The following is a 25,499-nucleotide window of genomic DNA, read 5'->3' on the forward strand; positions in this document are numbered from 1 at the left end:
TCAGCAGGACTGTCTTGCTCTCTCCACCTCACACCTCTGTTCTTGTGGCTTCATTATAAAGCACGTTTTCCCCTGGTAGTGGCAGGATGCCTGCCAGCAGCTCCTGAATCAGTCTGTCATCTCTAGCAACCCCAGCAGAAATAGAGATTCTCCTCAATAGTTGAAAGTCCCAAAACTGAGACTCACTGGACCATCTCGATCACATGCCCAACCCTGTGCCTAACATCATGGCTAAAATAGATGGAATACTCTGGCTTACATTGTGTAAGACAGAACCTGGCTTCTTTGATAGGGAAGTGGGAACCCTTTACTTGGCCTCATTTGCTCCCTGACACCTAAGACCCAAGCTAATTCTAACTGTTTTGTTTATATATTTTGAACCAATCTCTGGGATAATCACAGACATAGTATTTACTCTTTAATTGCAAGAACAGGACATGTTGAGAGAATTGTAGATAAGCTTATGGAGTCTATGAGCTAGGATATCTTAATTAAAATAAATTGCAAATATTCAAAAACCTACAAGTTAACCTTCTAATAACCTGCCCTGGCCTCACAGAACTTTATGTTATTCACTGTGATAAAGGGGTTATATTTGCTTCCTTCTTTCTAACCCAGCAATTTGATGGAATTTTTATATAAGGTTTTTAAATCCATGTATCCTTCAAATTTATACTCCTTTATTTCATCACAGAATTGACACGAATGCCAAGAGGATGGTTATGGTGAGAGCTTTCAGTTCTACTGGCAAATATATACACCTCTTCCCATATTTTTTGAACAAATTGCTACCCCTCTCCCTCCAGTAGAGCAGCATGGAAAATTCCATCTAGAAATGATCAACTCTAATAGAGCAATTAGAACTAATTCCTACAGAGCTGACTTCCAATAACATTTCCACTGGCCTGCTTTATCTTGTTCTCTCAACGCACACCTTTACATTTCCATAACTCTATATTCTATCCTTCAAATAGCAATGTGGGTTTCCAGCTCAAAATTCTTTGTACCACCTCACACTGCCTCTCATTTGCTAGAATACGTCACCAGCCTTTCTAAATTCCTTTTACTTCTGATAGTGATACAAAGCTCTATTGGAAAGCATCCTTTTTGTTAACAGCAGTACTTCCTTAGTGGCTTCTACTTTTATATCTTGGCAACAAGTGCCTCATCAGGAATATTTTGGGAAGTACCCAGGTCCTGGCACCTACAGTAAAAAAGTCCTAATGCCACAATTTTTTGAGGACTTCTATGTGACAGCTGCTTCTTGCACATTATAGAAAGCAAATACAACTTCGATTTATTCCAACCAACAAAATGCAGTATTTGTAAACATAATTGTTCCTTAGGGCAGCATTTTTATTCAAAGACTGACAACCTCTCTGAATCCATGCACTGCGGGAGAATGAACCAATTGTTCATCAGATTTCAGCACCTGTATCCTCCCTAAGCTTAAGTCCTCCATGGTGCTTCCAGAAATAACCCAAACAGATGTGAGTCAGGAAGCATGCTCAAGAAACAACTGTTTCTATTTTATGCACATAGTTGATGGTAAATTTCACTTGATGTAAGTCTGGCTATAAAAATCCAATGAGGCTTAGCTATTCAGTAGGGTTTTGATTTGAATTTGACATTGTCACTCAAAAAATGTCAGCAGCAATGTTGCAAATTTATATTATAGTCTACTTGAATTTAGACATGTAGCAATGATGATAGCAGTAAAAGAAAAAGCACATAATGAGCATGAAAACGTAAAATTTACTTTTACAATCAAGTTTTCCCTACAAAGAATCTAGATTTTTTCTTCCTTTGTTTTTTAAAGTTTGAGGAGATACTTACCCTTAGAAAAATCAAATATGCCAGACTTTTTTTTTCCCATGTATTTTTCTTCTTTCCCACCCCCTTGCTTAGGCACTATTTTAGTCTGCTCATGCTGCCATAACAAATTACCACAGACTGTGTGGCATGAACAATAGACATTTATTTTGTTACATTTCTAAAGGCTGAAAGGTCAAGATCAAAGTGTTGACAAATCTGATGTATCCTGAGGCCTCTCCTCTTGGCTTGCAGATGGCCATCCTCTTGCTGTGTCCTCACAGGGCCTTTTCTTTGTGCATGTACATCCCTGGTATCTGTTCTTCTTAAAGGACAAGAGTTATATGGGGTTAGGGCCCCACACTTATGACCCCATCTAACTTAACAAAGGTCCTATCTCCAAATACAACTGTATTTGGATACAGTTGTATTGGATGGGGCTTCAGTACATGAATTTGGGGAAAAACAATTTTGTTCATAGTAGGTATCCTATATTCTATTTTTCTCTTCATTCTCCCTACCTCATACTCTGTTCTCAGGTGGGGGTACTATAGATCCATTTTCATTACTTTTAAACCTGCAGACATCTGTTAAAAGTTCAGACACATTTAAGTTGGGTATCAAATCTTAGGCCGATAGAGGAATTTTAGTTTCCACCAACAAAGTGTAGAGCTAAGGGCAGAATTGGAGTTGGAATCCCCGGAGCATGAAAATCAGAAAGTGAAAAGCAGTGTGTTGAGAGATTATAATCTTAAATCCAGAGTTGGAAAAGTAAAGAGAGTTTTTCCTCTTATCCTTCATACATTTAACCCTCTCTAGATTCAAAAATATTAAAAAGATAATCAAAGGGAAATGCCAGTTTTTATTCACATGTCTCTTTGAGTTTCTTGCTGGTGGTTTATTTGTATAGGTATAGAGAATTTCTCAAAGTAGAGCTTGGGCCTCTTTTTTAGGTGGGCAATTCCAAGAGCTCAGACATCATACCCAGTTGCTTGGCATTCAGTAGAGAGAAGGTATTGCCTGAAGTGCTTCCAGTAGACCACAGCATCACCCCACTGTTGCAGGCTCACCCTGTTTGGCCAACACTCGGTCACAGGCTGGTGTCGACCAGTTGCCCAGGCTGTTGGAGTACTTGCTTCCTTCTGTTTATGGCATTGAGAACTTTCTTCCTGGGACCCAACTGCATTTGGATGCTCTGAAGATCCTCATCAGAGCAAAGCAACAGAGCTTCTAGATCAATCTGCTCTCTCATGAAAAAGGAAAGAAATTTTTCCAGGTGGTGAGACTGTAAGAATACTTCAAGGGGTGTAGCATCAACCGTGTCTTCCTCCCACTCCATTGCATCCTCATCCCAAGGCAGGTCATCTTTCAGGCTGTTCTCCTCTCCCTCCTCACCAGCCACCAGTTCGTCAACCTGTGCTGCTCCTTGTCTCTGAAGCAATTCACTGGACATTTTAAACTCTAACTCCTTCTTGGTATCTGAGATGTCTTCAGGGCTTGTTATTCTGTTCCTTCTAAAAACAATATTTCCTAGTCCTGGACGGCTGAGAATGGATTCATGTTGCACACAGCTGCCCTCTGCTGAAACCTGGAGCTTCTCTTTGAAGTCCCCTGAGAATGTGTCTTCTTCTTCCTCTCTGAACATATCCATCACATTCCTCTGCTCATTTCTGCACTCCTTCTCTACCTGCTCTGATGTATCTTTATTCTTCTTGAACTTTATCTTGAAGGTACCTTTAATGCCCTTAGAGAGTGACCCAAGTGTGCTAGAAGCAGAAGCATTTGAAAGAGATGATCTGGCAAAAGTGCTCTTGGAAGAAAAAGTACCAGATTCCTCACTATAGGTGCGGGCCATCTTATTTTCATGCTTCTCCTGGAGCCTCTCACATTCTTTGATCTGCCTCCTGGCATTCTTCTGAGACTGCTCCTTCAGCTTAGTGACCTTCTTGGGGTTCATGATGTTCTGGGCAGTAGCTGCCTTATCCAGGAGAGAAACACATTCATTCTGCTCTCTGCTAGCAGCAGCATCCAGTGGAGACTGTAAGTCATTGTCCAAGGCAAAGATGTTGGCACCAAAGTTGATTAGGAAGGAGACGCAGTGGGCATGGCCATTGGAGGCTGCGTAATGTAGAGGAGTGTTTCCCCAGATGTCACATCTATCAGGGTCCCCCCTAGAAAAGAAAATATCAAAAATATATGCTAATTTTTTCCTCTGAACAGAAGGTGCAAAAAGTTAACAAAATGCATGTTAATCCTGACTTGGCATTATTAGAAGATAACTTCTGAAAGTCTAGACATGTGACATCCAGACATCATATGGTCAGAAACAAGAAGAGCCCATCTCTACTCTGGGTCTTATTTTTTAAATCAGGAAAAGATTTCCAAAACATTACCTTAAAAAACAACTTTCATGTTTTATTGGCCTGAATTGAGTCACATGCTTAATGAGAAGGAAATAGAACTACCATGTTTAACTAAGATTAATGGAAATTTCTGGACTTCTGGTCAAGATGGTGGCATAGACAGACATGGCTTGCCTCTTCATACAACCACATCAAAATTACAACCAAAATATAGAACAACCATTACTCAGAACTGTCAGAAATCAAGTTGAATGGAAGTCTGACAACCACAGAATTAAAGAAACCACAACCATCCAGACTGGTACAAGGAGTGCAGACTCAGAATAGGCTGGTCTCTCACCCATGTGTGGTGCATAAAAATTCAGGAGGGATATCTCAGGAGCAAAGAGTCTCAGTCCCACACCAGTTGCCCCCACCAGTTGCCCCCACCAGGGTTCCAGTGCCAGAAAGATAAATCCCCATAACTTCTGGCTGAAAAAAACAGTGGTGATTGAGTCAGTGGAAGGAACTTCTGGAACCCCAAGCAGTTCCTCTTAAAGAATACACACACAGGCTCACCTTTTCAGACTCACTCTCTCTGAGCTCCAGCACTCGGGTAGCAGCTTGAAAGGCACCAATGGCATACAGGGAGAAACTGAAGTGTCTGGCATGAAAGTGAGCAGAAGCCATTCTCCATTTTCTAGACCTTCCACCCACAGAGCTGGCGAGCTGGTACCATATATGAGACTCCATAAATTTGGCTAACACCATTTGACCTGCCTTGGATATCCTCAGAGATTCTGCCCCACCCAACTTACAGATCCACCCAAGCTGCTTTTCCAAGACTGGTGGCTCTTGGCTTATGCATCACACCTTCCTAAATCCTATCAAACAAGCAACAGCTGGCCTCAGTGAGTCCCAGGCATGGCACTAACAGCGTCCAGCCTAGATTCACAGCTTGGCTTTGCCTGGGAAACTCCAAGCCCAGCACAAGTAGCAGCTATCTCAAATTGCTTTATAGCTTAGGCAGGGTGGCCCTGTGAAAAACACAGGTGGGGGCTGACCTTGGCCTGCACTACCCAGGAAAACCCAGGGCCAGCATACTCAGTGGACAGTTACAGACCACAATGGAGCACTACCACCCTGCCCCTGGACAGATCTTTCACAGAGGGTGGAGGTTGGTGGTAAGTGGTCACAGCCAGTCCTTGCAGGTGACTGGCCTGGATAAATCCCTCCCATTGGCCTGCTAACAGCAATCAAGACTCAACTACGAGAGGAGAGTGTACTTAGTCCACACAAAGGGTCCACCTTGATAGGGGAGGCTGTGCTACTGGACCCTACAGGGTATATACTACATTAGGCCATGCTACCATGACAGGGAGTCATAGCAGCTCTAGCTAATACATAGAAACAAACAGGGAGGCTGCCAAATGAGGAGACAAAGAAACATGGTCCAAGTGAAAGAATGGATCAAAACTCCAGATAAGGAACTAAATGAAATGGAGATAAGCAATCTATCATATGCAGAGTTCAAAACACTGGTTATAAGGATACTCAAGGAACTTAGTGAGGGCCTCAACAGCATCAAAGAAATATAGTGAGAAATGAAGGATACACTAATTGAAATAAGGAATAATTTAAATGGAGACAACAGTAGAGTGATGAAGACCACAATCAAATCAATGATTTGGAAAACAAGGAAGCAAAAAACAAGCAATCAGAACAAGAAGAAGAAAAAGAATCGGGATTCTGGCGAAGATGGGGGTGTAGGGAAACACATAGTGCCTTCTCACACAACCAAAAGAAAGACAACAAATTTAAAAACAAAAAATAACCAGAACTGACAGAAAATCAAACTATATGGAAGTCTGGCAACCAAGGAGTTAAAGAAGAGACATTCATCCAGACCAGTACAAGGGGCAAAGATGGGCAGCCAGGCAGAGAGGACTCCAGGCAAAGCAATGGCTAGAGGAATGGGTAGTCCCACATTCACATGTAGATAAACTGGGAGAAACAACTGGGGAGCAAGATAGACCAAGGAACCCAGAGTTGAAGTACTGGGAAATAAAGAATCACAGCCTCTGACTGAAAACATCTGTAGGGGGTGAGGCAGCAGAGGGAGAAACTCCCAGCCTCACAGGAGAGTTTGTTGAAGAGACCCACAGGGACCTAGAATGTACACAAACCCATATACCCAGGAACCAGCAACAGAAGGGCCTAACTTTTTTGTGGGTAGTGGGAAAAGTGAATGAAAACTGGCAGAGAGCAGAATGAGCAGCACACTTCCCTCTTGGATGCCTCCCCCACAATGAAGTGATGTGGGTTGTCCTGCTGCAGTGAACACCTAAGGCTCCCTGTCAACTATGTAACAGGTATGCAGAGACCAAAAAAAAAAAAAAAATGCCCAGATGAAAGTGCCAGAAAAATACAACTAAGCGACCAAGAAACAGCCAAACTATCACTTCAAAACACTGGTAATCAAAATGCTCAGAGAATTGGTTGAATATGGTCACAAATTAGAAAAAAAATGAAGGCTAAATGAGAAATAAAGAAAAATGTACAGCAAACCAACACTGAAGGGAAGGAACTTGGGAATGAAATCAACAGTTTGGAGCAGAAGGAAGAAATAAACTTTCAACCAGAACAGAATGAAGAAACAAGAATTCAAAAAATGAGGAGAGGCTTAGGAACCTCCAGGACAACTTTAATCATTCCAACATCTTTATCATGGGGTGCCAGGAGAAGAGGAAGAACAAGAAATTGAAAACTTTTTTGAAAAAATAATGAAGGAGAACTTCCCCAATCTGGCAAAGGAAATAGACTTCCAGTAAGTCCAGGAAGTTCAGAGGGTCCCAAAAAGGTTGGACCCAAGAAGGAACACATCAAAGCAAATCAGAATTACATTAGCTAAGATTCTCCAAAAAAAAATAAAAAAATAAAAATGAACTTACAACAATCCAAAACTTATGGGAAACAGGGAAAGGAGTCCTGACAGGGAAGTTCATAGTGATACAGGCCTACTTAAAAAAGATAAAAACATTTCAAATAAACAACCTAACCCTACATCTACAAAAACTGGAGAAACAACAACAAAGACAGCCCAGAGCAAGTAGAAGGAAGGAAATAACCAAGATCAGAGCAGATTTAAATGACATAGAGCCTAAAAGAACAATTGTAAGGATCAATAAATCCAGGAGCTGGTTCCTTGAAAAGATAAACAAAATTGACAGGTCTTTAAACAGACTCATCATGAAAAAAAGAGGACCCAAATAAACACAATCAGAAATGAAAGAGGAGAAATTACAACTGATACCACAGAAATATAAAGGATTGTAAGAAATTACTACAAAGAACTATATGCCAAGAAATTTGAAAACCTAGGTGAAATGGACAAATCTCTAGAAAAATATAATCTTCCAAAACTCAATGAAGAAGAAGCAGAAAGCCTGACCAGACCAATAACAGCTGACAAAATTGAAGCAGTAATCAAAAACCTCTCGGTGCACAAAAGCCTCAGACCAGGTATTTAATAGGAGAATTTTACAAAGCATTTAAGGAAGAGGTAACCCCTATTCTTCACAGACTATCCCAAAAAAAATTAAAGACGATGGGAGACTCCCAAACTCCTTTTATGAAGCCAGCATCATCCTAATCCCAAAACTAGATAAAGACATAACAAAGAAAGAAAACTTTAGGCTAATATCACTGATAAACAAAGATGCTAAAATCTTCAAGAAAATATTGGCAAACTGCATCCAGCAATATGTTAAAAAGATCATACACCATGTTCTGTAGCTCTGTAGCCAGAGCTACGCCAGCCAGGGCTGACTGTTCTTTCAATAGGGTAAATATACATGTGTGCATGTGCTCAAAGGGAAAAGTGTGGAAGGATATACATCTAAATACTGATGACTGCAAGAATTAAAGTGGTTTTTATTTTAATAATGTAGCTTTCCAATATGATGGGAAATGTTAATAAGTAGTATTCCTTTAAAAATCAGAGAGAAAAAAATATTTTCATTTTAGAAAATAAAACAAAACTAAAAAAATCATGGACATTTTAAAGGTAAAATGAAATTTTTATAATTGGGGCCATATTTTTAGTGTAGGACAATACATGTAATGATTGCTTCCATCATTAAATTTAAAAAAGAAAGAAAAATAGTTTTGTAGCAAAGCCAGAGTTTGGATCTTAATGGCTACCAGGTGATCCAAGTTTTTAAACAGATAGTGACAGATAAACACTGAAATTATCAGACTGAAATAGATTTCAATGACTGATTAACTTCTAAGTTCAATTTTTAATTTTTCCCTTTTCAGCCCCCTTAAATCTAATTGGCAATTTTATCTCACACAGTTTCCTGAGGATTGGCTATGGTCAAAGTGGGAGGTGACTTCACCCCTGGAAAACACCTTTTTTTTTTTTTTTCAGCCTATAGCAGGCCAACTCAACAGAATTGGCCTTAAGTGCTTCTGGAGAAAAGAAAAAAAAAATCTGAGATGTACGAGAACTGATCAGAAGCCAAGAGTTGTGAAGGATAGAGTAAAAAAAAGCAGGGTTAGAAGAATTTTTGTGGCCATAGTCAGTGTTTAAAAAATATAACTTAATGGACTGGATTTTGAGATTATATTGAGAGAAATCACTATGTCAAATAAATGGGCATTGGCTGAACTATACAGCAAATTGTGCTGGGGTAAATGACTAACCACTTGGGGAAGACATAATGAGATCAAAAGCTCAAAACTTAAATCAAAATAAATAATATATGAATTAAGTATTTAAAATAAATACTTGATAAATAAAATACTTGATAAATACAGATAAACACTGAAATTATCAGACCGAAATAGATTTCGATGACTGATTAACTTCTAAATTCAATTTTTATTTTTTTCCCTTTTCTAGGGGAAAAGTATCTAGGCATAACCTCAAAGTTAGAATTACATACTAAAATTGACAGGTTTAAGTATATAAATTAATACTTAAAATATATGCTTAAATATATTTATATTTGAAATCATTGTTGTCAAAAACAAATTATGAATTGTGAAAATATTTGTAATATAATGATAAAAGATTGGTATTAGAACTTTAAAAAGAATTTTTTATAAATCAATGAAAAATGTTGAAGACCCCGATAAAGTGGGAAAGGTTATAAATACATCATTGACAAAAGTAGAAATAAACAATGGCCAATAAACATAAAAAGAATTTTCAATTTAACCTGTAACCAAAGGAAAGAGCAATAAAGACATAATGATAAATCATTTTGGACGTATATTGACAAAAATGGGCACTTAATTTCTGTAAAACAATTTGTCAATAAACACAAAATATTTAAATTGTGCACATGCCAGTTGATTCATAAATCTCACTTTGGAGAATTTATCCTCAAGAAAATGAGAGCAAAGTTTATTTACAAAGATACTAATTGCAGCACTGTTTAAATAATGGGAAATATTATCCAAAAACAGATTGACTAAGAAATATATTTATTGGACTTCTGGCCAAGATGGAGGCATAGGTAGATATACTTTGCCTCCTGACACAACCAACAGAAGAAAAACAACAAATTTAAAAACAAAATATAACCAGAACTGCTAAACAATCTAACTGTTTGGAAGTCCAACACCCAAGGAATTAAAGAAGAAATATTCATCCAGACTGATAGGAAGGGTAGAGATGGGCAGCTGGGATGAAAAGGACTCATGGCAAGGCATTAGCTGGAGGACTGGGGCAGATGAGGTCGTGGTTGGTGGACTGGGCAAGGAGCCTGCTGGCAGAGCAGGTGGTCCCACATTTGTATACAGATAAGCCAGCAGGAATAATGGGGGAGCAAGATAGGCCATGCAACCCAGGGTTCTAGCATGGGGAAATAAAGCTTCAAAACCTCTGACTGGGCAGGCTGTCCTGGAGTAGCCCACCTGGTTTTGCTGATTTTCTGGGCCTGGAGCTAAAATATAACTGAGGCCTGGATGTTATCTCCAGAGAGCAAAGGCCAGGGGAGGGGAGATTACCCTGGGAGTGAGAGGTGAGGAAAATGCATGTTCTGGCTGACTGTGAGATGGAAGATCTGTTATGATAGTCAGCTGGACTGCTGTTTAATGTCATATTGTAAGAATAAGTAGGTGGGAGCTGTGAAGACCAGTATACCTGCTGGAAGAAGAAATTCACCAACAAAGGAACCACCTAAAGATAACAAGGGAAGAAGGTAAAGGAGGGAGTGAAAGCCACACTGACCTCCACCCAGGACCAATCTGGAAATACAACTAAATGGTGGAGAAATTACCCAGAACAAACACCTGAACAAGAGCAAGAGAGAAGCATGAAAACTTCATACAGACAGAAGAACCAGTTTCAACACAGCCTGTCCACACCTGCACAACAGAATATAAGACATGGTGGATGGAGTGACCCTGAGTTAACCTGCTGGAGGGAAGGACCCACCAAAGAAAGACCCAACAATCAAAACCCAAATACATACAGAGAACTGACATAAATGAAAACCCAAGACCAGCAAGCTTAGGAGATCAAGGAAACTGCACTACTGATCTCACAGGTCTTCTGCCACAGAAGTTAACACCATAAACTCAGGAAGTCAAAACAGATCAATTTCGGAAGATGGCGGTAAGATAGGTGGGAGCAGGGTCCACTTCCCTCTGTGCATGGGTGAAAAACCTAGCCAATCTGAGGAGCAGAACGAACAGCAAATGGTATCCCAGCATATATGAAGATTGGAGACCAAAAATTGTAGAGGACACTGGAAAATCAGACAGTGAGGAGAGTGTTTCAGGATAATAAGGTTCCTGGGACCAGCGTGGTGGCAGCCCCAGTCCCAGCTTCCGCAGGGTCTGCCACAGGATTTTGGGGAGAAAGCCAGGTCAACAGCTCCCTCCCCTGCCAAACAAGGTTTGAGCGGCACCAGGAGGGACCTGGATGCTTGAAGTCATGGGGAGGGAATAAGGACAAAGTGGCAACACACAGGGGTGGTGTGCATGCATTGAGACTATGGACCCCAGCTGGGAAGAGTTGGGCAGTGACAGATGCTGACCTGGTGAGTCCCCAGTCTGGTTGGAGAGTTGGGCTGAGTGAGAGGCCAGGCACTTGTTTGGAGCAGCAGGCTTGAATAGGAGGAATTTTTCAAAAAGAACAAGAAAGAAGAGGCACTTGGCCACTGTTTGGGGAATTCTCCTTCAACAGAGGCCCCAACCTCCTAAGCCCCTACCCACTCCTGGCCACAATGGCTGTGCTCCTGCTGTGATGGTGAGGCCCTGCACTCTGAACCTAAGTCTTGGGGATAGTGTGCACCCAAACCTGTGCAGCTACCTGTCCTGCCCAGTAGCAGAGGCTGAGCATTCATGGCCACAGCCCTTGGGACAGTGCACACCTGACCCCACAGCCCAGCCACTGCCTGTTGCACCCCAGCAGCAGAGGCTGAGTACTCATGCCCACAACCCCAGGACAGAGAGCACCTGACCCTGCTGCCCAGAGGCACCTTGCATTTGGCCCCTGCACTCCAGGGGCGGCAGCAGAGGAAGTGTGCTCTAGCATTTGTCTGCAGCAGCATGCCTAATGGCTACCTAAGAGGAAGGCAGAAAAGGCCCCCCAAAAGGAGAGCTGAAGGGCTCAGGGAGTCAGCAATCCTCAGAAAGACTTAACTCTGTAGGGAGACTGAACTACCCTGAAGGACTCTGAGAGTCCCTAACATCTAGGACAGCAAAGAGTGAGAAGATGGTGTGTGAGTTTGCCCTAATTGATGCACCTCAATGAAAGTGCAACCGGTGGACTGAAGGCTTAGGTTGGGCAAAGAAGGGCACTGGGGGCCAGCGGAAAACTGACCAACTAGGCTGGAGGCTAGGCAACTGCTAAGAGTGCAGGTCAGGAAGGGAGAAAAGCTAAACCAGCGCCCCCCCACCCCACCCTCAGCCTGTGGCAGCCAAGAACACCAGCAGTACTGGCTTGGCCTGTTTAAAGCCAGCAGGGGCTATTTTTAAAATTATTTTTCTTTTAATTCCTTCTTCTGTTCCTCCTCTCTTTTTTCATTCCTTCTTCCTTTCTTCATTTATTTCCCTTCTCATTCCTTCTTCCCTCCTTCCATTTTTTTCTTTCTTTTTCTTTTAAATTTTCACAAGTGAGACAATAAACCTAGAGCTGTGAAAGGACCAGAGTTGGACCCAAAGAGGGGTCCTCCCAACAACTGAGACAGTAAGACAAATTTCAGTTTGCTACTTCCAGAGGACTTGCAAGTTATTGTATATTTGTATTATTATTGTTTTTCATTATTCTTACATCTTTTACTTTATTAGCATTTTTATATTTCTCCCCTTTCTGTTTACTCTTCTTCACTTGGTTTGTTAAACTACATGGTTTGACTGGTTCCCCTTGTTCTCTCTTTCACAGTGTATTTTTAATTATCTGACTTTCACTTCACTTGTATTCCAATAGCACACTACTCTAGGTCCTATACTTCCTATACCTGTTATTCAGATCACATAGATTCTGTCATATGAGTGTTGCTCCATTACTACTGTATATAACTGCTTTTCCATACAGCTGTAAATACTACACAGCACTGCTCCTGGATCTTAGCTTACTTCACTGTTTCCTGAACTTTATTACTGTTGTGGTTAATTCTATGCTCTCACAAACTACACTTATTTTCTATCATTTACTTTCACTTGACCTCATAATCTGACCTCCCACAAGGTCACTGCTTTCTAGATCCAACTCACAATCCCTCCCCCTCAAACAAGACCCTTATCTTTTTTCTGCCCCTTCTAAAAAGGAGCTGGTTGGGTCGCACTTAACACTATACATATCCAAAGGATATCCTATCCCTTCTCTAAGGGTTGGTATTTTAATACCATAGAATACACTCCCACTATCCTAAACCATTTTGCCTTCCACCTCCATCTGATCACACAAAACAGTAGGTGGGAGCTGTGCAGATCAGTATACCTGCTGGAAGAAGAAATTCACCAACAAAGGAACCACAAAAAGATAACAAGGGAAGAAGGTAAAGGAGGGAGTGAAAGCCACACTAACCTCCACCCAGGAACAATCTGGAAATACAACTAAATGGTGGAGAAATTACCCAGAACAAACACCTGAACAAGAGCAAGAGAGAAGCATGAAAACCCCATACACACACAAGACCCAGCTTCAACACAACCTGTCAGCACCTGAAAAACAGAACACAAAGTGTGGTGGATGGAGTGACCCTGAGTTAACCTGCTGGAGGGAAGGACCCACCAAAGAAAGACCCAACAACAATCAAAACCCAAATACATACAGAGAGCCAACATAAACGAAAACCCAAGACTGACAAGCTCATGAGATCAAGGAGAATACATCACTGAATCTTACAGGTATTCTACCAAAGAAGTTCACACCACAAAACCAGGGACTCAGAACAGACCACTTTAAGAAGCAGAGGCTAACAAGAAGAGTCTCAAAAACAATGGAAAGACAAAGAAACAATCCCCAAATAAAAGGAAAGGAGGAAGCCTCAGAAAGAATGTTAAGAAAAATAGATGCAAGTCAACTATCAGATACTGAATTCAAAGGAATGGTTATCAGGAAGCTCAATGAGCTCATAAAAAATTACCAAAAACTACAAGGAAACTATAGTGGACTCACTGCAAACTATATCAACATGAAAAAGAACAGAAACTATCAACAAGGGACAAGAGGAAATGAAGAATACAATTTCTGAACTGAAGAACACAGTAGAAGGAGTCAAAAGCAGGATCGATGAAGCAGAAGACTGGATGAGTGAGCTGAAAAATAAGGTAGGAAAAAACACCCAGAAAGAGCAAGAAAAGGAAAAGAGGCTCAGAAAGAACAAAGATGAGTTAAGGGAAATGCAGGACAATATGAAACATAATAATATCGGTTTACTAAGGATACAAGAAGGAGAAGGGCAAAATAGAAAACCTGATTGAAAAATTATGATGATGAAACTTCCCTAATTTGATGAGAGAAAAATGACACCAATCCAGGAAACAAAGGGAGTCCCAATCAAGAAGAACCCAAAGAGGCCCACTTCAAGACACATCATAATTAAACTGGCAAAATTATAAAACACAGAGAGAATCTTAAAGGCAACAAGGGAAAAACTGGAAGTAACATACGTGGGAGCCCCAGTAAGACTAGTGGCTGACTTCTCAATGGAAATGCTCCAATCCAGAAGGGAATGACAAGAAATATTCCAAGTAAGGGAAACCAGAGTCCTGCAACCAAGACTACTTAATTGAGAGCAGCAAAGCTCTCAATTAAAATGGAAGGCCAAATAAGGAGCTTCCCAGACAAAAGAAGCCTCAAAGAATATACACCAATCAAAGAAACTCTGCAAAAGATAGTAAAAGGTCTGCTTTAAGAACAGGAAGAAAAAAGTGAGGGAGAGAGGACTACAGGTATAAAAAAATGGCAATGAAAAACTGCCTATCAATAATAACCTCAAGTGTAAATGGATTAAATGCCCCAATCAAAAGATGTAGCACAGCTGAATGAATAAGAATTCATGACCCACACATATGCTGCCTACAAGACACCCACCTCAGAAAAAAAGACCTTCACAGACTGAAAGTGAAGGGCTACAAACAAATTTTCCAAACAAACAGACATGGGAAAAACGCCGGGGAAGCAATGCTCATATCAGACAAAATAGACTTCAAAAAAAGAGCCATAAAGAGAGACCCAGAAGGTCATTTCATAATACTCAAGGGAAGAATCCACCAAGAAGACATAAACATTGTAAACATATATGCACCCAACATAGGAGCACCCATACACAAAGAAAATCTTAGAGGACTTCAAGAAAGATATGGACAGCAACACAATTATAGTGGGGAATTTTAACACTCCACTGTCAAAAATGGACAGATCTTCCAAACAAAATATCAAAAAAGATATGGTGGCATTCAACAATGCCCTAGATGAAATGGACTTAACTGATATATGTAGACTCCTTCATCCCAAAAAAGCTAAATACACATTCTTTCCAAATGCACATGGAACATTTTCAGAGATAGACCACATGATAGGACACAAAACAAGCCTCAAAAATTCAAGAAAACTGGAATCCTATCAAGCATTTTCTCCAACCACAAGGGACTGAAAATAGAAACCAACCCCAAGGAAATAAATACAAAACACTCAAAATCATGAAGATTGAATAGCATGCTATTCAACAATGAATGGGTCAAGAATGAGATTAGGGAAGAAATCAAAAAGTTTCTGGAAACAAATGAAAATGAACTCACAACAACCCAAAACTTATGGGACACAGCAAAGGCAGTCCTGAGAGGGAAGTTCATAGTGATACAGGCCTGCCAAAAAAGATAGAAACATTTCTAATAAACAGCCTTCTATGCCTAAAAGAACTGGATGAAGAACAACAAACACAGCCCAGAGCAAGCAGAAGAAAGGAAATAACCATAATCAGAGTAGAATTAAATGACGTAGAGACTAAAAGCACCATTCTAAGGATCAATGAATCCAGGAGCTGGTTCTTTGGAAAGATAAACAAAATTGACAAGTCTTTAAGACGGTTCATGAAGAAAGAAAAATGATCTAAATAAACACAACCAGAAATGAAAGAGGAGAAATTACAACTGATACCAGTTGTAATTTCACAGAAATACAAAGGATTGTAAGGAATTACTAGGAAGACCTGTGTGCCAAGAAATTTGAAAACCTAGATGAAATGGACAAATTTCTACAAAAATATAATCTTCCAAAACTGAATGAAGAAGAAGCAGAAAGCCTAAATAGACCAATAACAGCCAGTGAAATTGAAGCAGTAATCAGAAAACTCCCGACACACAAAAGCGCTAAGTTTCACAGGAGAATTTTACAAGCATTTCAGGATGAGCTGACTCCTATCCTACACAGACTATTCAAAAAAAAAAAAAAACCCAAACAAATTCAAGAAGATGGAAGACTCCCAAACTCCTTTTATGAGGCCACCCTCATCCTAATCCCAAAATGAGATAAAGACACAACAAAGAAAGAAAACTTCAGGCCAATATCTCTGATAAACATAGACGCTAATATCTTCAACAAAATATTGGCAAACTGCATCCAACAATCCATTAAAAAGATCATTCACCATGATCAAGTGGGATTCATGCCAGGGATGCAATGATGGTACAATATTTGCAACTCAGTAAACCCAATACATCACAAACCAAAAGGAAAGACAAAAATCACACTATCATATCAATAGATGCAGAAAAAGCATTTGATAAGGTACAGCACCCATTTATGACAAAAAGAAACCCTCAGCAAAGTGGGAATGCAGGGAGCATTCCTCAACATAATAAAGGCCATATACAAGATACCTACAGCCATCATCATACTCAATGGGCAAAACCTTACAGCTTTCTGACCAAGATCAGGAACAAGACAAGGCTGTCCACTTTCTCCACTGATATTCAACATAGTATTGGAAGTCCTAGCCATAGCAATCAGACAAGAAAAAGAAATAAAAGGCATCCAAATAGGAAGGAGGAAGCAAAACTGTCATTGTTTGCAAATAACATGATAGTAAACATAGAAAATCCTATAGGCTCCACCAAAAAACTATTTGACCTAAGGTGAATTTGGCTAAATAGCGGGATACAAAGTGAATATTCAGAAATCAAAGGCATTTCTGTACACCAATGATGAAATATCATAAACAAAAATCTGGAAAAATATCCCATTTAATATAGCAACAAGAAAAATAAAGTACCTAGGAATAAACCTCACCAAGGAGGTGAAAGACCTGTACTCAGAAAACTACATAACACTAATGAAAAAAAATGAAGGTAGGCACAAACAAATGGAAGAAAGTACGATGCTCATAGTTGGAAAAATTAACACTGCCAAAATTTCCATACTACCCAAAGCAATTTATAGATTCAATGCAGTCCCTTTAAAGTACCAAAGACATATTTAACAGATATACAGCAAATATTCCAGAAATTTACGTGGAACCATAAATAACCCCAAATAGCTGCAGCAATTTTGAGAAAGAAGAACAAAGTAGGACGGATCACAATACCTGATAAGAAACTGTATTACCAGGCCACTCTAATCAAAACAGACTGCTACTGGCATAACAGAATAGACACAAATCAATGGAACAGAACAGATAGCCCAGAAATAAACCCTAGTCTCTGTGGTCAATTAATATTTGACAAAATGGGCAGAGACATAAAATGGAGTGAAAATATCCTCTTCAACAAATGGTGTTGGGAGCTTTTGACAGCTACATGCAAAAAAAAAAAAAAAAAAAAAAAGAAAGAAAGAAAGAAAGAAACTCAATCACAACTTACACCATGCACAAAAATAAATTCAAGGTGGATAAAAGCCTTAAATATAAGTCATGACTCCATAAAAGTTCTAGAGAAAAACATCAGTAGGAAAATCTCAGACATTCCCTGCACGAAAATGTTCATTGATATGTCCCCTAGAGTAAGGGACATAAAGGAGAGAATAAACTAATGGGACGTCATCAAATTAAAAATCTTCTGCATGGCTAAAGAAAACAGCATTAAAATGAAAAGAAAACAAGTAATTTTGAAAACATATTTGCCAATGATACCTCAGACAATGGTTTGAACTCAAAAATATATAAAGAACCCAAACAATTCCACTACAGGAAGACAAATAACCCAATTAACAAATGGGCAAAAGTCCTGAAGATACCCTTCCCCAAGGAAGACACACAGAGGGCTCAGAGCCATGTGGAAAGGTGCTCAGCATCACTATCTATCAGAGAGATGGAAATTAAAACCACGATGAGATACCACTCCACACCAGTGGAATGGCCATCATAAAGAAATCAACAAAAAACAAGTGTTAGAGAGGATGTGGAGAAAAGGGAACCTTAATGCACTGTTGGTAGAAATGCAGACTGGTGCAGCCACTGTGGAAAACAGTATGGAATTTCCCCAGAAAACTACAAATGGAACTGCATTTTGACCCAGCAATTCCACTGCTAGAATTATATCCTAAGAAGCCTGAATCACCAATCCAAAAGTACCTATTCATCCCAATGTTCATAGTAGCAGAATTTACAATAGCCAAGAGCTGGAAGCAACCTAAGTGCCCCTCAGTGAACAATGGGATCAAAATGGATCGAAATCTATGTTACATTTACAGAAAGGAATACTACACAACAGAGAGAAAGAATGAGCTCCTACCATTTGCAACAGCATAGATGGAACTGTAGAGCATTATGCTAACTGACATAATCCAGGTGGTGAGGAACAAATTCCATATAATCTCATGTTTAATTGGAACCTAATCAACAACAACCAAAAAAGCAAGCAAAATATACACAGAAACATTGAAATTAAGAACAATCTGACATTAACCAGAAGGGAGGTTGGAGAGGATAATGGGGGGAAGAATTTTCAGGAACAACTATAAAGGACACATGGGCAAAATCAAGGAGGGGGGTCATAAAAGGAAGTGAGGGAGGTGGGTTTGGCTGAGGTGAGTGGGAGTCGTGGAGAAAAAGTGCAGACAATTGTAATTGAACAACAATAACATAATTAATTTAAAAATTGTAAATTTACTTAAAACATGAGATTTTTTTATGAATCCATGTTCAATGTCACATAAAATAAATGTACCTATGCTCTTGCAAAACAAACAAACAAACAAACAAGCAACTCTGAATTTAGAAGCATGTGGGGGCTATGGTGGTGGGAGAAATGTCCAGTCTCACAGAAGAGTTTCTTGGAGAGATCCACAGGGTCCTAGAATGTACACAAAACCACCCCACCCCTGGAATCAGAACTAGAAGGGCCCAATTTGCTTGTGGGTAGTAGACGATGTGACTGAAGGTCTGCCAAGAGCCAAGCAAGAGGCATTGTTCCCTCTCACACCCCACCCCAACATACAGCACCACAATGCAGCCATCTGGGTTGCCCTACCCTGGCAAATACCTAAAGCTCTTCCCTTTACTACATAACAGGCACACCGAGACAAGAAAATATGGCCCAAATGAAAGAACAGATCAAAGCTCCAGAAAAAAACAACTAAGCAATGAAGAGATAGCCAACCTATCAGATGCAGAGTTCAAAACACTGGTAATCAGGATGCTCACAGGAATGTTTGAGTATAGTCACAAACCAGGAAGAAATGAAGGCTATGAAAAGTGAAATAAAAAAAAATATACAGGGAACCAACAGTGAAGGGAAAGAGACTGAGACTAAAATTGATGGCTTGGAGCAGAAGGAGGAAATAAACTTTCAACCAGAACAGAATTAAGAAACAAGAATTAAAAATAAAAATGAAGAGAGGATTAGGAACCTCCGGGACAACTTTAAAAGTTCCAACATCTGAATCATAGGGGTGCCCGAAGGAGAAGAGGAAGAGCAAAAACATGAAAACTTATTTTAAAAAATAATGAAGGAAACTTCCCCAATCTGGCAAAGGAAATAGACTTCCAGGAAGTCCAGGAAGCTCAGAGAGTCCCGAAGAAGTTAAACTTAAGAAAGCCCACACCAAGGCACATCATAATTACATTAGCCAAGATTAAAGATAAGGAGAAAATCTTAAAAGCAGCAAGAGAAAAGGAGACAGTTACCTATAAAGAAGTTCCCATAGGACAATCAGCTGATTTCTCAAAAGAAACTCTGCAGGCAAGAAGGGGCTGGAAAGACATATTCCAAGTCATGAAAGGCAAGGACCTACATCCAAGATTGCTCTATCCAGCAAAGCTATCATTTAGAATGGAAGGGCAGATAAAATGCTTCCCAGATAAGGTCAAGTTAAAGGAGTTCATCATCACCAAGCTCTTACTACATGAAATATTAAAGGAACTTATCTAAGAAAAAGAAGATGATCACAAATACGAACAGTTAAATGACAACAAACTCACAACTATCAACAACCGAACCTAAAAAAACAAAAATGAAGTAATCTGGAAGGGGGCGGGGGAGAATGGGGGAAAAGGTACAGGGAATAAGAAACATAAATGATAGGTACAAAATAGACAGGGTGAGGTTAAGAATAGTATGGGAAATGGAGAAGCCTAAGAACTTGTATGTATGACCCATGGATATGAACTAAAGTAGGGGAATGATAGTGGGAGGGTGGGGTACAGGGTGGAGGGGAATAAAGGGGAGAAAATATGGAAAAACTGTAATAGCATAATTTTAAAAATACATTAAATTTTTGAAACAATATATTTATTGACTAGAATAACAATCTCTGAAAATTAAATGATAAAAGAATATATATTTACATGGAAAAATTTTCATTATATATTGAGGGTTAAGAAAATGCATGCTACCAAAAAAAGTCCAGTTAGATATCATTTTGTGTGTATAAATATGTACATATTTCACAAACAATAACTACATGTACATATATAATATCTATGCAGGTACACATACATATAGGTTTATACACACTATAAATATTATATATATAACATACAGAATGACATCATAGGACATGTTTTCTATATAATCTGTGTGCATATATATGATTTAATTTTTTGGGTTCAACTTAAGCTGCATTTGTCATAAAAACAAAACAAAACAGAAAAACCATTAAATGTAAGCTTTGCACAGTAGCAGTATCATAGCCAATGAGGTTTATCTGAGGTGTGATTACTGCTCATTGAAAGCAGTTAAGTGTCATTTTTCAGAAATAAAAACCAACAGAAAAGTAAGTATAAGATAATGTTTCAAGCATACAAAGTAGAGAGGGAAGGAAAGGGGGAGAGAGAGAGAGAACACCTAGGCATTGCCTTTTAAACTGGACCTCAAGAAGGGCAAGGGCTTTCACTGGTTGTGAAGTAACTGATATCATGCATTTGGAGCAGATGTGGAACACTAAGAAGTTGGAGAAAGTTTGGAAGAAAAAGAGAGATGGTATGGTGCTATAATCTGGAGAAGATTGATTGATGGTGATGGGGGTCAGGGTGCAGTCTGGGAAAAGAAAGTCGATCAGGCAAAAGGAATGGAAAAACACCACTCCACTGACTCCTTCATTCAATTCTCAACTCAGAAACTCTGTCCACCACCTTTGGTTTTTCTAACTTTTCCTAAAGTGCCTCCCCACTTCAGTAAATGGTGCCAACACCCACAAGATGTTGAAGCCAGAACCTGGGGCCTTGGTCCTCCTATTCCTTTATTTACCCATTCCAACATCCAGTCAATTATAATTAATTCTACATCCAAACTACAACTTGAATTCATCCACATCTCTCCATTATCATTGCTCTACCCTTGTTCATCTCAACCATTAGAAGAGCCCCAACTGTCTCTCTCTCTCACACACAGCTGTATAGCTGCCTGAACAAATTTTGTAAACACAAATTGACCAGGTAGCTGCCCTGCATAAACCTATAGGAATGGTTCCCCATGCTCCTTAACAGACTTTACAAGGCTCTGTGATCTGTTCTCATCTCTTACAACTTGGCCTCTCCCACTCAACCCATGTTCAGCCATATTCAACTTCTTCAGTTCCCATAATGCACAGTGCTCTCACTTAGAAACCATCTTCCTTCCATTTTCATCTGGCCAACTCCTTCTCATCCTTCAAATCCCAGCTTAAATGCTCCAGAAAGCCTTTCCTCACCCCCTAGATTAGGAGCAATGCTTGTGTCATCTATTTAGTGCCCTCCATTTTCCTCTTTGTAACACATATCATACAGGACTTGCTTAATTTTTGTCTGCCTCTCTCAATCTGATAACTATGCACAGTCATTGTATCTCTCTTATTGAGTGCAGCATCCTGGCAGCTAGCAAATGGCTGACACATAGCAGGTATCTATAAATAAATATGTATTTAATTAAAATAAGTTCACTGGACTTATTTTAATTTGTTTACATTTTCTTTTTTTCTTTCTTTACCCCTCTTATGTTATAGTTGCCAACACTACCTAGCACCTCTGGTAATGAACAGAAGAAAAGAACCAGCTAACTTCTGAATTATAATTTGTGTGTGGGAGGAGTGTGTGCATGTATGTATCTGACTTCCAGAAAGGTAATAAAGGTAAGACAGGCTGAAGGTCTCGTATACAGCTTGTAAAGTCAGCAACTTCATCTAAGAATCATGGGCTTGTACAAGGATTGAGCATTAATAAAGGCTGTGGGATTTAAATGGCATAGATAGAAATATACAAAAACATCATTTGTTCAAATCAAGGCTGGCATTTTAAAACCAAATAGAACAGTGATCTCTTTTTAAAGGGGAAATCATTTAAATTTATGGACAATAATTTTTAAGGCACAGAAAGATATTCTGTTCCTTAAAATTTCTTCCCCAATTAAAATATCTTCCCCATGAGGCAGCTAACATGCCTTAGAGTTCAGGGTTTTCCCCTTGTATGTGGCTCACAAAGGATAAGCCATCCCCATGGTGCCAGTTCTCAGTGAGCAGACAGTATCTCTGATTGGTTTCTCCCTTTCTCTAAAAATACAATTATTTAGACAGTCTAGAACAGGGGTGTTAAACTCATTTTCACCAGGGGCCACATTAGCCTCATGGTTGCCTTCAAAGGGCCAAAATAATTTTAGGACTGTATAAATGTAACTACTCCTTAACTGTTAAGAAGTTGAAATTACATTGAGCCCTTTGAAGGCAACCACAAGGCTGATGTGGCCCCCAGCAAAAATGAGTTTGACACCCCCGTCTAGAAAGATGGCAAAGTAATATTTTCACTGAATTCTCTGCCTCTTGCTACTGATCTGCCAAATCCTACTGTAAATAGGTTCCAGTCAAAATCTTTAGTCTGGCCCTGGCCAAGTGTCTCAGTTTGTTGCAGCATCATCCCATACACCAGAAGGTTGCAGGTACTATTCCTGGTCTGGGCACAATCTGGTTGCAGGTTCAATCCCTGATCAGGGCATGCACAGGAGGCAACTGGTTGATGTTTTTCTTTCACATTGATGTTTCTCTCTCTTTCCTCCTCCTCTTTCCCTCCTTCCCCCTGCCTTCCTCTCTCTCTAAAATCAATAAACATATCCTTGGGTGAAGATTAAAAAAAAAAACTCAGGTTGAACTTACCCTCTGCTGCAGATTATTTCTAGGGCTTCTAAATTCCCATGGTAGGCTGCCAGGAGTGTAGGAGTCATTCCATCTTCATCAGAAAGGTTCAGATCTCTTTTGGTAGCCTCTTTCAGAAGTTCCAGGTAGCTATCACTAGCAGCTTGGTGGTAGCGAGTGGACATTTTTTTCTACTCACCAATACTTGGCCAGATGTCACTCTCAAGACAAAGCAGGATATTTATGGAGCAGCCTTCCTATGAAGCTGGTTAATCAGTGACAAGGTAGAGTGTCACCCAGGGCAAAGCTCATTCCAGCCTCCCTGCTTGGAAGGCAGCCAGAATAGTTTATGGCACTGAACTTGGACCTTTTCTTTCCAGAATGGCCATGACTTTGAATATTGAGGACTACTATGTTCATCAAGGGCCAAGATGGAGGCATAGGCAGATATACTTTGCCTCCTTGCACAACCAAAAGAATGACAAAAACAAATTTAAAAACAAAAATTAACCAGAAATTTCAGAAGGTCTAATTATATGGAAGCTCAACAACCAAGGAATTAAAGAAGAAACGTTCATTCAGACCACTAGGAGGAGCAGAGGCTGGAAGCCAGGGCAGAGAGGACAAATGACAAGGGAGCATGGGGGACTGGAGCAAGCAAGGCAGTGGCTGGTGGATAGGGCAAGATGGTTGCTGGTGGAGCAAGCAGTCCCATATTTGTGTGTGGATAAACTGGGAGGAAGAATGGGGGAGTTACACAGACCACACAACCCAGGGTTCCAACAAAGAGAAATAAAGCCTCAAAACCTCTGACTGTAGAAACCTGTGGGGTTTGTGGCAATGGGAGAAATGTCCAGTCTCACAGAAGAGTTTCTTGGAGAGATCCACAGGGTCCTAGAATGTACACAAAACCACCCCACCCCTGGAATCAGAACTAGAAGGGCCCAATTTGCTTGTGGGTAGTAGACAATGTGACTGAAGGTCTGCCAAGAGCCAAGCAAGAGGCATTGTTCCCTCTCACACCCCACCCCAACATACAGCACCACAATGCAGCCATCTGGGTTGCCCTACCCTGGCAAATACCTAAAGCTCTTCCCTTTACTACATAACAGGCACACCGAGACAAGAAAATATGGCCCAAATGAAAGAACAGATCAAAGCTCCAGAAAAAAACAACTAAGCAATGAAGAGATAGCCAACCTATCAGATGCAGAGTTCAAAACACTGGTAATCAGGATGCTCACAGGAATGTTTGAGTATAGTCACAAACCAGGAAGAAATGAAGGCTATGAAAAGTGAAATAAAAAAAAATATACAGGGAACCAACAGTGAAGGGAAAGAGACTGAGACTAAAATTGATGGCTTGGAGCAGAAGGAGGAAATAAACTTTCAACCAGAACAGAATTAAGAAACAAGAATTAAAAATAAAAATGAAGAGAGGATTAGGAACCTCCGGGACAACTTTAAAAGTTCCAACATCTGAATCATAGGGGTGCCCGAAGGAGAAGAGGAAGAGCAAAAACATGAAAACTTATTTTAAAAAATAATGAAGGAAACTTCCCCAATCTGGCAAAGGAAATAGACTTCCAGGAAGTCCAGGAAGCTCAGAGAGTCCCGAAGAAGTTAAACTTAAGAAAGCCCACACCAAGGCACATCATAATTACATTAGCCAAGATTAAAGATAAGGAGAAAATCTTAAAAGCAGCAAGAGAAAAGGAGACAGTTACCTATAAAGAAGTTCCCATAGGACAATCAGCTGATTTCTCAAAAGAAACTCTGCAGGCAAGAAGGGGCTGGAAAGACATATTCCAAGTCATGAAAGGCAAGGACCTACATCCAAGATTGCTCTATCCAGCAAAGCTATCATTTAGAATGGAAGGGCAGATAAAATGCTTCCCAGATAAGGTCAAGTTAAAGGAGTTCATCATCACCAAGCCCTTACTACATGAAATATTAAAGGGACTTATCTAAGAAAAAGAAGATGATCACAAATACGAACAGTTAAGTGACAACAAACTCACAACTATCAACAACCGAACCTAGAAAAACAAAAATGAACTAAACAGACAACTAGAACAGAACAGATTCACAGAAATAGAGATGACATGGAGGTTTATCAGCAGGAAGGGGAAGGGGGAGAATGGGGGAAGAGGTACAGGGAATAAGAAGCATAAATGGTATGTACAAAATAGGATGAGGTTAAGAATAGTATGGGAAATGGAGAAGCCTAAGAACTTGTATGTATGACCCATGAATATGAACTAAGGTGAGGGAATGATAGTGGGAGGGGGGGTCCAGGGTGGAGGGGATAAAAGGGAGAAAAATAGGACAACTGTAATAGCACA

General features: G+C 39.9%; 1 protein-coding gene and 1 non-coding gene across 2 annotated transcripts; one reads left to right on the forward strand and one right to left on the reverse strand.

The window, feature by feature from the left end:
• Positions 1–1,954: 1,954 nt before the first annotated feature.
• ANKS4B (ankyrin repeat and sterile alpha motif domain containing 4B) lies at positions 1,955–23,484 on the reverse strand. The gene is made up of 2 exons (XM_028523510.2): positions 23,176–23,484; positions 1,955–3,983 (listed from the first exon to the last, which is right to left on the reverse strand). Exons 1-2 carry the CDS (start codon positions 23,337–23,339, stop codon positions 2,903–2,905), a joined length of 1,245 nt encoding a protein of 414 aa, XP_028379311.1. The 5' UTR covers positions 23,340–23,484; the 3' UTR covers positions 1,955–2,902.
• On the forward strand, positions 20,721–20,856 carry LOC114513686. Its single transcript, XR_003685855.1, has one exon. It is a non-coding gene; the product is annotated as a U4 spliceosomal RNA (small nuclear RNA).
• Positions 23,485–25,499: the final 2,015 nt, after the last annotated feature.

Source organism: Phyllostomus discolor, chromosome 3 (genome assembly GCF_004126475.2).
Source record: "Phyllostomus discolor isolate MPI-MPIP mPhyDis1 chromosome 3, mPhyDis1.pri.v3, whole genome shotgun sequence".
Taxonomy (NCBI): Eukaryota; Metazoa; Chordata; class Mammalia; order Chiroptera; family Phyllostomidae; genus Phyllostomus; species Phyllostomus discolor.